General features: G+C 34.5%; 3 protein-coding genes across 3 annotated transcripts; all 3 read left to right on the top strand.

The window, feature by feature from the left end:
• The first annotated feature begins 7,096 nt into the window (after positions 1-7,096).
• On the top strand, positions 7,097-9,967 carry LOC112792361 (tubulin beta-5 chain). Its single transcript, XM_025835567.2, has 3 exons — positions 7,097-7,761; positions 8,502-8,771; positions 9,105-9,967. The coding sequence occupies exons 1-3, from the start codon at positions 7,368-7,370 to the stop codon at positions 9,773-9,775; spliced, it is 1,335 nt and encodes a 444-aa protein (XP_025691352.1). The 5' UTR covers positions 7,097-7,367; the 3' UTR covers positions 9,776-9,967.
• Positions 9,968-13,181: 3,214 nt separating this feature from the next.
• Positions 13,182-15,837, top strand: LOC112792363 (dihydroceramide fatty acyl 2-hydroxylase FAH1). The gene is made up of 4 exons (XM_025835569.3): positions 13,182-14,985; positions 15,066-15,171; positions 15,266-15,412; positions 15,534-15,837. Exons 1-4 carry the CDS (start codon positions 14,657-14,659, stop codon positions 15,654-15,656), a joined length of 705 nt encoding a protein of 234 aa, XP_025691354.1. The 5' UTR covers positions 13,182-14,656; the 3' UTR covers positions 15,657-15,837.
• Positions 13,183-14,392, top strand: LOC112792362 (uncharacterized). The gene has a single exon (XM_025835568.3). It carries the CDS (start codon positions 13,183-13,185, stop codon positions 14,341-14,343), a length of 1,161 nt encoding a protein of 386 aa, XP_025691353.1. The 3' UTR covers positions 14,344-14,392.
• Positions 15,838-16,111: the final 274 nt, after the last annotated feature.

A 16,111-nucleotide genomic window follows, 5' to 3' on the forward strand; every position in this document is an offset into this window, starting at 1 on the left:
CTGTGGACTTCTATTCACGGGAAAAGAGGGAGAAATATCAGTATCAGTTAATATGATGTCAATTAAGAATAAATTTACACTGATAGTAGTAAATACAACTTGTTAATTTAATAGTTAAACAATAGCTTAGTACTCGATTTATTTTTAATATGAGGTCAGATAGGTGTAATACGCCGAAATACGAATTTAAGTGTATAATGCATATGGATGAAATTAATAATAACTTCTGTATAAATTGTTATACACAATTTAAATAAGAAAAAGCCTATGCCAATAACTTTTGTGTTTTGTTGTTAGCATTTAGTCATAAAAAAAAGTGAGTGATCTCTCATCATTGGATGTAATTGTATATTATTAAAAATATTATTAATGACCAATTGATGATTACAATACACAAAAATTATTAACCCCTAGCACTTCTCTTTAAATAAAATTGTGAATCATAATCCGAGTAAAGAGAGAAAAAAATTAAAAATCGTAAAATCATTGTTCAACGGTTAAAAGTTGTTGAAAAAAATGAAAATAGCGATTTGTGTCTCATTTTTATTGAGCAAAAAATCTTGTTCTTCATCAAATTATTACTCACGTGTTAAGTATATTTTTTGTCATTAACTCAAATTGTTAGTAATAGTAACGATTTATTCTGACATTAATCCATTCTATATCGATGTATTACACTAAATTTATATAATATCATCCTGTTACACCTTTTATTTTACAATATCTAAAAAATAGTAAGCAATGATTAAATGCAGAAAAATGTACTGAATATAATAATGAGTTATTAGGTACGTCATTTCTTCTCAAGTTGCAATATCAATAGAGGCCTCCATTTTTGACTTAGTAGCGGAGTAGTGGCGACAATGGAATTCTCTTACTCGGTTTAGCTCTTGAGAAGTAACAAATGAATTTGATTTTGGGATCTGCCACACAAAAATCCTGAAGAGGTGTATGATCAATTGGCAATGCTAGTATGAATGTGAGAGCCACAAGTGTGCAAGATTGGTGGCCATGGGGGGTATATGCGCTCAACATAAATGAATTAACGAATTAAACAAAGGAGGATAGATAATAATGGATGTGTATGAACTCTATGATAGTTCCTTTGTGATTTGTCACACTGGAATGCATATAAATATTAGGCTTATATTAAAACTTGAAGCTCTCTGCACTTGCGAAATGTCATGCAATTCAATTCATTGGAGACAGGTATATAAACTAAAATATTAACATATATTATTAGCAATATTATTTGTATAAATAATTATTCAAATGAGTTAAGTAATACATATATTTATGATTGTCAAATTTTTTAATTAACTCATAAAATCTTCCAAATTCGAGTAGTAGAACCGAATTAACTCGTTTTTAAACTTGTTTTTGGATAGGCTCGGCTGAATTTGGATACTCAACAAACTCGAGTTTACTCTCGAGCTTGCATGTTTGATTTTTATCCCATTTTAAGTCCAAACAATATCGCTTTGTGCTTAAGCATATAAACTTATTGTTTATTGTCTAGCTCTAAAGCCTCTATCTCCTTCTTTTTAGACCTTCTCCTTTTGTCCTTTCTATTTTTTAGCTGCTTCGTGTTAACTCATTTTGATTCTATTTTATCATTTTAGATGTTGATGCATCAGCTTCTGAGTTCCGCCTCCGATTTGAGCTTTAAAGTTCTAATCCTTATATGTGCTTTGTGTTTGTACTTGTGCTTCATGCTTGTTGTGTAAATTCCTGAAATTAGTGAATAATTAATCAATAAATTAAATTTTAATAAAAAATTAGAAATATAAAGTTTATAGTAAATAAAATAGAGGTGATTAAAATAAAAATTTTGACATTAATTTTAAAAAATTTGACCCGAAATTAAACTAAACAGACCGAATCAAACTCAAAATGGGCCCAAGGTCCCAACCTAAGCCTTGTAAACAAGCCACCATAACTTTCACGTCAAAGTTTCAATTGCCGCACCGTTTGCGGCCATGCGACCGCGGCATCGAGCCCTACGAACTATCAGAACAATTTCATAAGTAAGCCTCAATCTCACTCCAATTTCTCTACTCCTTGAATTTCAAAATTTATGAGTATATATATGTTGAGATTTTGCTTCTTTGATATATTAGGACCCGATTAGCTTGAGAAAAACGTTCACTCTTGCTTATTTGGTGCTTGGATAAGGTGAGGATCCTAGAATTCTAACTAATTCTTTGATTTAATGTGTTGGAAATCAAATTTGGGTATGTATATATGATAATTGTGTTAGGTGTATGTATATATGTGATATGAAGCAAAATTTAAAACATTAGAAACTTGATTTGAAGCTTGGGAAGCTGAATTATGGTGAGGAAGGCTTGTGAGCTTGCCTTGTGGGTTGCCTTGGATAATACGTGAAAATTGGCCAATGTATGATTTAGATTTTACGAATTTAATATATAATATTATGCAAAAACTTAAGCTAGATAATCATAGGATAGGTTGAAATATTTGATTGTGCTGAATGCTTAGTAAAATTTGTGAAAGATATTGAATAAGTATGAGAATAGATTGATGGTTATTGCTTACGGTTGATAATGCTGTGGTGAGAAGTTTATTAGCATGAATTATTATTGTTGTTTCATTGATGTTTAATATTACTTTGGGTATAGATTGTTGGATTGGAGTGGTTGAAATGGTGTGTTGTATGTTATGGAAAGAATGAGAATGTAGAGAAGGTAATTTGAATTGTTTTAATGTTGTGTATAACTTTGGAGTTGTTGATGAAAATCTTGTTTTGGTAAGAAGTTGAGGTTTGAAAGTTTTATGTAAAACTTAATTTTTATCGAACTTTGGCGAGTTATAATTCGGCTTCCGAACCCTCCAAATTGTTTTAAATTTGTTTCAAATGAAAATTGAGTTCGTGAAGTTTATGCCGTTCGAAGAACTGTTAAAAAAAGGATTTAAAACGAAAATATTATGCGCATCGAAAATTTGGAGTTCAAAACTAAAATTATGTAGATTTTCAGATTTAATCAAAATTTTGCTATAACCTCCTTGCATGCGTATGCATACCCTTCGTATGCGAAGGATCGATTCTGTTTGGCATGTATGCGTACGCATACTGGCCAAAAAGGGACCTGTGTGTACGCGAGCATGCGATTTTGTCTAGTGTACATGCATACACATCTTGGGCCAAATGGGGGACCTATGCGTATGCATACCATGACATGCGTACGCATAACCCTGTTTTCAACAAATCAATGTTTTGCATTTTAAATCCCATGTTGACTTTCCAAACATATATTTTCATTCTTTTAACCCTAAATCTTATTGGTAAGCCTAGTAATAAGATGAAGTTAGGAAATTGAGGTAATTTGGGGGTGAAGTAAGGTTGGAAATTGATGAATTATAGATGGAAATGTAAATATTTGGAGTGCATATGGTGCTATGACTCTAATGATATGAATATGCTGTGTTTACAAATGATTATGATTGGTTATTGGCTTATGCACTGAATTATCTAAGATACGAGTTTTTTTGGATAAAGTACCGTGACTTGCCACCACATGTTTCAGGTTGAGACTCGATAATCTGTTGATCCTACGTCGTAAAGGTGACCGAGCACTTAGAAATTTCCGAGAAGGTTAACTCCTATTGAGTAAAGTTTTATATATATGTATGAATTATGAATGTTAAGAGAGAAAGCAATGCATAGACTCATGGGGATGCGCAACAGGGGACAGTCCAGGGTTTAGGAGCCGGACTTGTTAGGTTGGCTTGATAACCGACAGATGAGACTCATCAGCCATAGGACATGCATACATCATGTGCATATTGTTTGCTTTGCCTGTTTGTCCATTAACTGAGAATGCTTAAGTGAATTATTATGTTAATTGTTATATTTGCTAATTACAGTACTTGTATACTTGCTGTGTTTGCCCTTGGTTACTTGTTTGTCTGTGCAGTATCAATGGTGTTGGAGGATTGGAGGAAAGGCGGAGAAGTTAGGGAGTTTAATCTAGTTTAAGGTTTGGTTAAGCTAAATCTTAGAATACCACCCATTATGGTTTCTGTTTTAGTACGTTAAGTTTTATAATTTGAGTGTCGACATTCTAGGATTGCCTCTAGTCTTCTTAGGACCTTATATATTATGTGCATGACACCTTTATCATGCTGAGAACCTCCGGTTCTTATTCCATACAATATTGTTGTTTTTCAGATGCAGGTCGAGAGGCTCCTCGCTAGGCGTCTGAAGTTCTGCATATATATATATATATATATATATATATATATATATATATATATATATATATATATATATATGTATGTATTTTGAACTTTGGGTTATATATGTGTGTGTGCTTGTGAATATTCTCCGAGTATCCTTAGTTTCGTAGGTTGAGTTAGGAGCTTGTTATTTTGTATTCTTGACCCTCTATTCCTACTTTTTGTTTAATTTTACTCATAAACCTTAGTTGCCTCCTGAGCATTGCATTTTTTATTTCGCGTTTTTGTTTTACCCGTTTTTCAAAACTCATCGTGTACTGCATTCTTTTCAATATATATATATATATATATATATATATATATATATATATATATATATATATATATATATATATATATTGTAATACTATACCACTTCTGTTTTACGATTTAAGCGTAAAACTCTGTGTGGTAGGATATTACATATTGTATAATAATAAAATATTTAGATGTACTTATTATAATTTGTATTATATTTTAATTTATTATGTGTTTTGTGGTGAAATTGTTAATTTAAAAATAATGTTTAGATTTGAGTAAATATATATTATATATGATATATAATTTAAAAAAAATGAATGTATAACAAGTAAACTATGTGAGCCTACGAGTTGAATTTACAAGTTGAATTTAGGTGAGCTCCACAAATTTATTTAGACTTGTGAATTTAATAACCTTACACGTATTTATACACAAATATAGAATAATTAATTTTTTATGTGCATATAATATTTTTTATATATTATATTTTGGTAACTTTTTTTTATATATTATATGTACTAGATATATTTTTAAAACTTTTTCTAGTATATTTTTACATTCTGAGTTATAATCAAAATCGATTTTCAAACTAAATGTATTTTAGTTGAAAGTTTGTTTGATTTATATTTATATTTTTTATTTTCAGTATTTTGTATTTTAGAATTTTGTAAACGAAAAAGTAGTAAAAATGAGTTCTGCTACACATACAAGTCTTTTGGCTTACAAGTCCAATAAAATACATGCATTACACTTAATTAACGCATTACACACTTACACATTCAAGAGTAAATAAAATGCACGTTATTCAACAACTTCCTGTTTCCAAAGCGCGCTACTCACCATGCATTATGAACGACTCTTCTTCTTCTTCCTCCATGAAAACAATTTTCTTGCCAAATTTGAAGATAATAGAATTACAGAAATACACCCCAACGATTACAAAAATACACCCAAAAGATTACAGAAATACACCCAAACGGTTACAAAAATTCACCCAAACGATTATAGAAATACACCCAAAGAATTACAGAAATACACCAAAAAGATTTAAGAAATACACCCAAAATTCGTTGAAGTACACCTTATACATATTTCAGAACTCTTTCTCTTTCTCATCCTCATCTTCTGCTGCTTCTTCTTCTTTAAAAATGATTTCAGAGCTTGATGTAAAAAAAAATAGAAATCGAGAACAACGAAGAAAGAAAACAGAGAGAAAAGCACGTAAATGAAGAAGAAGAACAGAAAGAGGAAGAAGAACGTGCAGCAAGAAGAAGAAGAAGGAGAAAGAGAAGGCAAGAAACGAAAGAAAAGAAGAAGAAGAGGAAGAGGAAGAAGAAGAGGAAGAGGAAGAAGAACGTGAAAGAAGAAGAAGAACGAGAAAGAGAAAGTAAGAAACGAAAGAAAAGAAGAAGAAGAAGAAGAGGAAGAGGAAGAAGAACGTGCAGCAAGAAGAAGAAGAAGGAGAAAGAGAAGGCAAGAAACGAAAGAAAAGAAGAAGAAGAGGAAGAGGAAGAAGAAGAAGAAGAAGAACGTAGACCTTGCATTGTGTTTTTTGGGGTTTATTCGTTAATTAACTTGTAAAACATACAAGTCCTAATGACTTGTATGTAGGGTTGGAAGTGAGTCAAGCTAGCTCATGAGCCAGCTCGAGCTCGACTGGTTAATAGCTCGATAAGCTAAGCTCGTGAGCTGGTGAGCCAAGCTTGAGCCTAGAATTAAGCTCATAAATTAAATGAGCTGAGCTTGAGCTTGAATAAGCTCAGCTCATTAGCTCGTGAGCTGGCTCGATATATATATATATATATATATATATATATATATATATATATATATATATATATATATATATATATGAAATAGTAATATATAATTATATATTAATGATCTTAATTATTAAAAATTTTATATTTATTTATTACATATAATTTTGATGTAGGACATAAATAAAAAATTTATATTTATTGATAGATAAATAATATATAAAATTGTTCTTTTTAAATATTTTTTTAAAATATATAAGTTACAATTTATTGATATAAAATTATAGATTTTGTATTTATGTTTTTATTATTTGAGCCAGCTCGTGAGCTTTCGGTGAGCCGAACTTGAACTTAAGAAATAGGCTCGATTGTTAATGACCCGAGTCGTGAGCCAAACTCAATTTTGGTGAGTCGAGCTTGAGCTTGGTCTAACTCGACTCAGCTCGGCTCACTTTCAGCCCTACTTGTATGCAGAGCTTTTCTCAAATAATAATTCTTTTTTCAGTTTTCACTTTCTATTTTTGTATAAAAGTCTTGAAAATAAAAAATATTAAAAAATAAACATAAATCGAACCAATTTTTTCAATAATGAAATTTTCATGTATGGGCATTGGGCATGTATCATATTTTTGAGTTGGGCTTAAACCGGCCCAAAAACAAAAATGCATAGACGTTGACAGGTGGCATCTACGGAAGCGTGTGATAGAACAAAAATGTCAATCTGTTTAAGGACTATCCAAATTGGAGTGGTCTATATTTGATTTAAGTGTAAATAGCATAGGGTCATAGGGATGAGTGATGTCAAATCTGTAACTGTAATCATAAAGTCAATAACGATTGTTGGGTTGTTATCCATCGTGCGATATTTTTAGACGAGAAGAGAAGAATTGGGCGGCTCCACAGCTCATAATGGAAGAAAAGAACAAGCACCACCACACGTCATAAAATTAACCCTTAAACCACGCCATAATTACAATCCCAACCACGCCTTTTAAATTGTACCCTCCCTCCCCCAAAGCGCAAGGGAGAGTAAAGGAAAAAGAATATCACCTTTCGTTATTTTATCATCTCTCTCCGCTCTCCACCTTTCGTCACTTTCCCGAGAAAATGAGAGAAATCTTGCACATCCAGGGTGGCCAGTGCGGCAACCAGATTGGTGCCAAATTCTGGGAAGTGATCTGCGACGAGCACGGCATTGATCACACCGGAAAGTACAGCGGCGATTCAGAGCTCCAGCTCGAGCGCATCAATGTCTATTACAACGAGGCCAGCGGCGGAAGGTACGTGCCACGCGCCGTCTTGATGGATCTGGAGCCTGGAACCATGGATTCTCTTAGATCCGGTCCGATCGGGCAGATCTTCCGCCCCGATAATTTCGTGTTCGGGCAGTCAGGTGCGGGTAACAACTGGGCCAAAGGTCACTACACCGAGGGAGCTGAGCTCATCGACTCCGTCTTGGATGTTGTCAGGAAGGAGGCCGAGAATTGCGATTGCTTGCAGGGTATTCAATTCGCTATCTCTCTCTTTCTTTCATTCTTTCTTCTTCGATTTATTCTATTCTTGTGTTTCATTTTAGTATCGTTCAGGAGCCAATTGTTGTTTCTGGATTATTATTTTATTTTAATGCAATTTAGGTCCTCGTTCCAAGCAATTTTTTTCCCTGAATTTGGTTCGCGTTGATATAAATTGTGTTCAAGTTTTTTCGCTTGATTTTCTTTTACGTGCCTTGGATTGGTTATAATATGTAATCTGTTCACTGAACTTTGGTGTCGGGGACCAAGCTTTGTTGTTTAGTTGCAGTTTGTGATTTTAGAACTTTTTTTTGGTTGGTCTCAACATTATTCGTGGAATGTGGATTTCTTCACATCATTTTCGTTCTAATCCATCTCTTGTTCACCATAACATATGCTTATAATCTGAAGATATTTTTCTGTCTTTGGCATTGATACGAGTTTTATTTTTATTAAATATCTGTAATGTGTTATTAGATATTTAGAATACAGCTTTAAGCTTTTGTATGTTTCATATCGTTATGTAAAAATCCGATTCCATAATTTAAACATTGGACTATACATTGGCATTTATTTAGTGTTGGTGCATGGCTGTGTTAAAAACTTAAAATTGAAAAATCGTTTTTGGTTTCTTATTGAACTTCTTGCATATCTGTCAAAATTTAATCACGTTGAGTTATTTGCAACTGTGGCTAAGCAATTGAGTTATATGTTGAATATATATGAACAGGATTTCAAGTCTGCCACTCTTTGGGAGGTGGTACTGGCTCAGGCATGGGAACCCTTCTCATCTCAAAGATCCGGGAAGAATATCCAGACCGCATGATGTTGACATTTTCCGTCTTTCCATCCCCCAAGGTGTCCGACACAGTTGTAGAGCCATACAATGCCACACTTTCTGTTCATCAGCTCGTTGAAAATGCTGATGAATGCATGGTCTTGGACAACGAAGCTCTCTATGATATCTGCTTCCGCACTTTGAAGCTTGCTACACCAACTTGTGAGTTTCTATTTGAATTTTAGTACAGTTAGTGAAATTTATGATTAGTATTCTTGCTGTATGGATAATATTGATGTTGTATTTATTTGCTTGAGGTAAAAAATGTGTTAAGTAATGATTAAGACGAAGTTTTCATTTTCCTAGACCATTCAATTTTGAATATTAAAATAGGAGTATATATCACGTTAGTGGGAGGATTCAAGTGGGTTTGTGTCTTGTGTCTCACTCATACCTGTGGTTATGGTTGTTGAACTTCTGCAATCATTTGGTTTTGTTTGCTTGTCTGATTTGAACTCATAATGTATATTGTATCTACTTTTCTTATTATTGCAGTTGGTGACCTTAACCACCTCATTTCTGCTACCATGAGTGGAGTTACTTGTTGTCTACGTTTCCCTGGGCAGCTGAACTCTGATCTTAGAAAGCTTGCTGTCAACCTTATCCCCTTCCCTCGTCTCCATTTCTTCATGGTTGGGTTTGCACCCTTGACATCAAGAGGTTCCCAGCAGTATCGCAACTTGACTGTGCCTGAATTGACTCAGCAGATGTGGGATGCCAAGAACATGATGTGTGCTGCAGATCCACGCCACGGTCGTTATCTGACTGCCTCGGCAATGTTCCGTGGTAAGATGAGCACCAAGGAAGTGGATGAGCAGATGATAAATGTGCAAAACAAAAACTCTTCTTACTTTGTGGAGTGGATACCTAACAACGTGAAGTCTAGCGTGTGCGATATTCCACCTAGGGGTCTCAAGATGGCATCCACCTTCATTGGCAACTCAACATCAATTCAGGAGATGTTCAGGAGAGTTAGTGAGCAGTTCACAGCAATGTTCAGGCGCAAGGCTTTCTTGCATTGGTACACTGGAGAGGGAATGGACGAAATGGAGTTCACCGAGGCTGAGAGTAACATGAATGATCTAGTTGCAGAGTATCAGCAGTACCAGGATGCTACTGCTGATGAGGAAGAATATGGAGAGGAAGAAGAGGAGGCTGCTGCTTAAGCTGCTTTAAATTGTGGAACAGTCAAAATACGTTGACTTGTTTATTGTTGATGTGTTTTGAATGGATTGAGGGTCGTTGAGACATTAAGTCATTGTATAATCTGGGATCTGCGGAGAGTGCTTCTATTTTGAGGTCATGGATGTCTTACTAGGTAGTTCCTTATATATATCGATGGTGGCAGTTTCCCTCTATTACCATTGTTTCCCCTTTTTGTTCCAGTTGTTTTCTTTCTAATTATTTTATTTTTTTATTGGTTTTGAATTCAACAAGCATTAACTTATACTACTGGCTTTCCCATTTTATTTTGAAATAGCATGTTGTTGGGAGAGGAATAAGTGAAAAACAAGGTTAGATCGGAGGGAGCAGTCGTCGGAGTAGAGTAATTGAGTAACAAATAATAATAATAATAATAATAATAATAATATACTTAATTTTACGAAAGTACAGAACTATACGTCTTTCTGTTAAAAGATTCTTGTTTGTGGGAACATATAAGCATCAATTGCAGTTGAAACAAAAACATAGTCTGGGCCGCTTTCAGTTGTACGTTTTCTTTCTGGTCTCAATTTTCTTTTTATATTGTCTCATTGTACAGTTGGACTTGGATAGTTGGGTACTTGGGTTTAATGAATATATCCTACAAAAAAGAAATAAATGAACACCAATATCTATGGGCTTAATCCCTTATATAAAATTTGGATAATGTATATTTTTTGTTTTTAGAATTTTACAAAAATTTTAAAAATATTTTTAAATTTTATTTTGTTTTAATTTTGTTCTATAAATTTTTTATTTTTATCAAATTATTCTCAACGGCTAAATTTTTAAAAAATTTAAAATTAATCTAACAATAATGTATGAAAATTATACTTGATTTACTTGTATTGAGGGTTGTTCTTGTAAAATTGTTATTGAATTTATCTTAAATTTTTAAAAAATTAGCTGTAAAAAATATATTTGATATAAATAAAAAAATTTTAAAAATTAAAATAAAATAAAACTTAAAAATATTTTTATAATTTTTGTCAAAATTTAAAAACAAAAAATATACTACATCATATGAACTAGAATCAAACAAGAAGCGGAGGCTCTTTTTTTTTCCGAAAGTTAATAGTAAAAGATAAAGAATATGATATATCCTGTTTCATTTCGTTCCTGTTACCTAAACATAGCCCCTAAACATTTTCCTAATTTTTAAATAGAGAAAAGTATGATTTCTATTTTAGGGTTTTCAAAGTCAATAAATGTATTTGATTTTTACTTATTTTTTATTTAGAAAATAAAATACCCAGGTTATATTCTGAGGTGAATCACATTTACCAGACAATAACTGAGATTGGTTGATATTTGTAATTTTGTATGCATATCCATTAAGACAAATTTAAAATACAGTTAAAAATGTCAGTCAAAGAAGAGCGAAATGTTACGAAACCAGAGGACAAGACAACATTTCCACGAGGCCAATCTGTAAATACACCACATTATGCCACGTGCTTCTCATTCAGATTCCTCTCGCTTTCCCTTTACATTATCTCACTGGATAAAGGGTCCAACAGTTTTCCCCCTTTCTCCTTTTATTTTTTTCTTCTCTTCCTTCTACTTACCATAGAAAAAGATATTTGTAGTTTTTCTGCTAATTATTGTTTGTATGAGGGATAAAATTGTGTAATATACTAATGTGAGTTTAAATTAGTATATTCCTTAAGTATGATGTATATACAAATTGTGAGTATCCGATTTATATAATAAAAGAATTTATAAATTATAATTTTTCAAATTTAAAAATTAAAATCATAATTTAAAATTTTTATATTTTTATTCTATTTAAATTTGTAAGTTAAGATATATTTTTTATATTTTTTATTTTATTTAAAATTGTTATTCACAATTTTTTATTAAATATATTTTTAAAAAATATTATTTATATACTAAAATCAACCACCAATATATTTGCATATAAATACATGTGTGGTTTAATTTATTTTTAATATATATTTATATTTTAATATGTATTTTATATTAATAACTGATTTTAGTATATATATATATATATATATATATATATATATATATATATATAACATAGTTTATACTTTTTATATCGTTATATTCCACCAAAATATTATAATATTAACAAAATCATAAATAATATTTTAATATAAAAAAAAGTTAGGCTAAGAATGGCAGGAAGACCCTACCTACTTAGTGTAATGAGTGACATTAGTCACATAGAGGGCCATAATCACAAAGCTTTTTGCATAGCACCAAGCTTAGCTTGGCTTTTTCCATTTGGCTCTTTCCTCGCGCTTAGGCCCCTCCAAAAGACTAAAGTGCACTTTCTTTAAGCTTCCATTTTATTGTTAAAGCCTCAATTATAAGTTTCAAATATTTGATCCAAGTGGAAACTGGTCCCATGTAGAATTTATCTGCTTCCCACACGTTCTGTTCGTTCAAGCGTAGTGGCAAGAATAATGGGACTCATCAGTAACTGAAACTACATACCAACAACCACCTTGTAAAATATATAACTATCTTTAAATTAAAATATTTTACTGGTCACTTTTGAAAATTAGGTGTATTTGATATGAAAATTTTGATTCGTAAATTGGAAACCGGAGGTTTCTATATGGCTTTATACGTTTTTTTCTTTTTTTTTTCTCCCGAGATATGAAACACGTAATCTCCATTATTATGATTTTTTTTCTTAATGGGAGAAGGACAAAATTCATTTTCATTTTCGTTCATATTATAGAGATTGAAAACGAGTGGGGTGGGTTAGGTGGCTGATAGAGCAAACAAGAAGTCGCTCTCAGTATAAGAACAAAACTGAAATTGCAAAGCTAAATGCCAAATTGTATATCTATATCTATATTTAGATATTATTATTGGCCTAGTTAATAGTTAATTGTTTTCTTCCTTTAAACTCAGTAATATGCATATGCTTGACGTGCCACACTCATATTTATCTTTCTTATTAGAAAATACTAGTAGCATGCATTTCATCCTTCTTTTAGATTCCAAGTTCCAACGAAGGAAAACCAACGCAAAATAAGAAGAGATAAAATATGGGTTAGTAGTGGTATTAATAGTCCATAAATGAAGCAATTAATTATGAAATGAATAAAGTAACGCACGCCACATAGTAACGGTGGCCATAGCATTCAACCCACACCAACTGCATCACGCGCCTTCAGCAACCTCTCTCTTTCACTCTCTTTATCTTTCTCTTTCACTTTCACGCTATAAAAACGATCTTAATTTCTTTCACAACCCACTTTCCATCACTCTCTTTCTTTTTCGGCCCCCTTTATTTTTTCTTTTCATTTAATTTCTGCTTCTCATCCAAAACGGAAGAAAAAGAAATAGAAAGCGGTTGAGTAGCAGAGGGGGAAGGAGCCTGAGAACCATGCCGTTCCCATGGAAGAAGAACAGGGTAACAAGAATATCTCAAATCGTTGCCGACCTTCAATCTCCAAGGCGCGGTGGCTCCCTCGTCGTCGAAACCGGATTCCCCACCTCCCTCATCGATCTCTTCGTCAAGAACCGAAGCCGCTTCACAAGAACCAAGTCAAAGAGACCTCTTCAACCCGGTATCTACGATCCTCCACCGCCACCGCCCTCCACGCCGGTGCTATCTCCTGTGCCGGAGACATCAAGTTCAGGCGATTTATCCGTGGTTCGGGCCCACGCTCCGAGTTTGACACCGCTGGTGACTGTGAACGACGGTGGAGATGACGGCGGGGTATCGGGCTCGGAAGAGGTAATTCGGGTCGGCGAATGCGGGTGTGAGTCGTATTCAAAATCTGTTCTTGCATCGTCCGTGAAGTGGAAGGCGTTGTTCCTGGTGGTGGTTTTGATTAGCAGCGTGATGAAGCTTACCGTTGGGATAACCGTGTCGGCAGTTACGCTTCTGTTTCTTGAAAACGTGGGGAAACGTTTCGTTGGGTGGTGGAGAACCGTGGGTATAAAAATGGAGCCTTTTACCGCAACGGTTTGTAATTGTGTTTGGTTTCAGAAACTGATGAAATTGAAAAGCAAGAAAGAGGATCACTGTGAAGAAGTAGCGGGTGGTGGCGGCGTTGGATTGATGTTGTTGAATGATACTGTTGAGGTTGTTGAAAGTGAAAGCAGAAGCGAGGTTGGTGATTGTTGTGAAAAGAAATGGTTGGAGGATGTTGCGGATTCATGTGAAGAAGGTAGCCGAAGTATTAGGTTTACATGGAAGGGGGTGAAGAAACTGGTGCCTAAAAAGTGGAGAAGCTCTTTGAGAAAGAGAAGTAAAGAGAGTGAAGGTGAGTCTCGAAGGAGTGGGGAAGAAGACAAGTGTTCAAGAGAGGAGGAGGTTGACGATAGTAATGGAATGATCATGACTTGGGTTGAAGAAGAAGAAGAAGAAGGGGAGGAAGGTGTGATTAGAATCCATGAAGTTGGGAAGTGTTGTTCATGGGGACACGTCATTGTGTTAGTGACAGTACTTGGTGGGCTCTTAATGGGTCGTTTGGCAGCACTCGTACTTACACTGGCGTCGTGTTTTCTTTTTAAGATGCTTTTGAGATTTTACATGTAAATGTAAATGTAAATGAGTTTAGTGAATATACATAACATTCTTTTGGGTATTGAAATGGGCCCGGGCCCAATAATGAAGAAGTTAATATGCGTAAAGATTGGGCCAATATGGGAGGAGGCTGTCGAAAGAAGTGGTAAAGAGGAGGTTATTGTCCATCACAATTGAATTAAGAAGGGAAAGTTTATGAACGGTAATAACAGTGTGTCCAGATTTGGGCGTGGGAAGGCGTCTAAATAGAGAGAGCGAGATCTGGCATTCTGGCTCTCTCTGTGTCTCTCTCTGTGGCGCGCGAGGAGAGAGAGAATCTTGGAAGATGGTGAAGGTTGATTTGAAGAAGCCGCTGGTGTTCCAGGTGGGACATCTTGGAGATGGATACGAAGAGTGGGTTCACGATCCAATTCTGGGAAAGGAAGGCCCCCGCTTCTTCCACAGCAATTTTCTGGAGTTCTTCACGCGCACTCCCTGGTACGCCATCCCAATTGTATGGATACCCGTCGCCTTATTCTTCATTCACAACTCCCTCACCATGGGCGTCCCTCCTTCTAATATTTCCCAGCTCATCCTCATTGGCCTCTTAGCCTGGACCCTCGCCGAGTACCTTTTGCATCGCTTCCTTTTCCACGTCAAAACCACCTCTTACTGGTTTGCATTTTCTCCTCACATCTCATCTCATCTCATCTCATCTCGTCTCGTCTCGTCTCATTCATTTCCTTTGTTTACAGGGGAAATACCTTCCATTATCTTCTCCATGGCTGCCACCATAAACACCCCATGGATCACCTCAGACTCGTTTTCCCTCCAGCAGCTGCCGCCATGTTTGCTGTCCCGGTAACTATATCTTCTTCCTCTTTTTATTTATAGAATGATTAATCACTCCCTCAAAATCGGTGACATTTTGAGATACTTGCTTCTTGAATCGCAGTTGTGGAACATTGTGAAGCTTTTCAGCACTCCAACAACTGCTCCTGCTATTTTCGGAGGCCTTTTGTTGGGATACGTCATGTACGATTGCACACATTACTATTTGCACCATGGTCAACCAAAGTCTGATGCTCCCAAAATGCTCAAGGTAAAATTTGATTTCATAAATCCTCAAGGCATCACTCCTTTTCAAAATTACAAATTGAAGTACACAAGTCTTGTAAGGAAGAAACAACACAAATAATATTTCATTGGTTCTGTGTTTGCAGAAGTACCACTTGAATCATCACTATCGGATCTCCAACTATGGTTTTGGGATCACCTCACCGCTATGGGATGTCGTTTTCGGAACCCTTCCTCCTTCTGTAAAGGGAGATTCCAAAAGTAGTTAAGTCATTGTCAGAACTTGCATATTTCTGCATTCGTTAAGATGATAGTGAACTCAGGGTTTCAGACAATACATAAACATCTAATGCTTTTCATTGTGTAATTAATTAATGCTTATGAGGGTTAACTCTCCACCTTCTATCAGCCTGTAAAATTTGATATGTATCAAGTTTTTGTGGCTCAAAATTCTCTCCCTTCCTGTGCATATATCTTTTTTATTTTGAAATAGAGTATTAAAACATTGACCAAGCAAGGTCTGAAGCCAGCAAACATTCGGTGTCTCACATTTTCAAATGAAATGATTGCACTGTTTCCCATTGATAATGATAATAGTATAGCGAAGCAGGCTGTCATTATATTCAACCACTGCCAATGTCAATTCAAAATTAAATACTAGACCAAAGTCTTATAGATCGTGAGATTGCATGTCACATCAAATAGGGATACGCCACATTATTTA

Source organism: Arachis hypogaea, chromosome 13 (assembly GCF_003086295.3).
Source record: "Arachis hypogaea cultivar Tifrunner chromosome 13, arahy.Tifrunner.gnm2.J5K5, whole genome shotgun sequence".
NCBI lineage: Eukaryota > Viridiplantae > Streptophyta > Magnoliopsida > Fabales > Fabaceae > Arachis > Arachis hypogaea.

Bases quoted from the DNA above. Each gene is read 5' to 3' on its own strand.
- LOC112792361 (XM_025835567.2), top strand. From the start codon at position 7,368: ATGAGAGAAATCTTGCACATCCAGGGTGGCCAGTGCGGCAACCAGATT. The intron at 7,762-8,501 runs GTATTCAATTCG...ATATATGAACAG, and splicing joins GAATTGCGATTGCTTGCAGG to GATTTCAAGTCTGCCACTCT. The intron at 8,772-9,104 runs GTGAGTTTCTAT...TTATTATTGCAG, and splicing joins GAAGCTTGCTACACCAACTT to TTGGTGACCTTAACCACCTC.
- LOC112792363 (XM_025835569.3), top strand. From the start codon at position 14,657: ATGGTGAAGGTTGATTTGAAGAAGCCGCTGGTGTTCCAGGTGGGACAT. The intron at 14,986-15,065 runs GTTTGCATTTTC...CTTTGTTTACAG, and splicing joins GTCAAAACCACCTCTTACTG to GGGAAATACCTTCCATTATC. The intron at 15,413-15,533 runs GTAAAATTTGAT...CTGTGTTTGCAG, and splicing joins ATGCTCCCAAAATGCTCAAG to AAGTACCACTTGAATCATCA.
- LOC112792362 (XM_025835568.3), top strand. From the start codon at position 13,183: ATGCCGTTCCCATGGAAGAAGAACAGGGTAACAAGAATATCTCAAATC.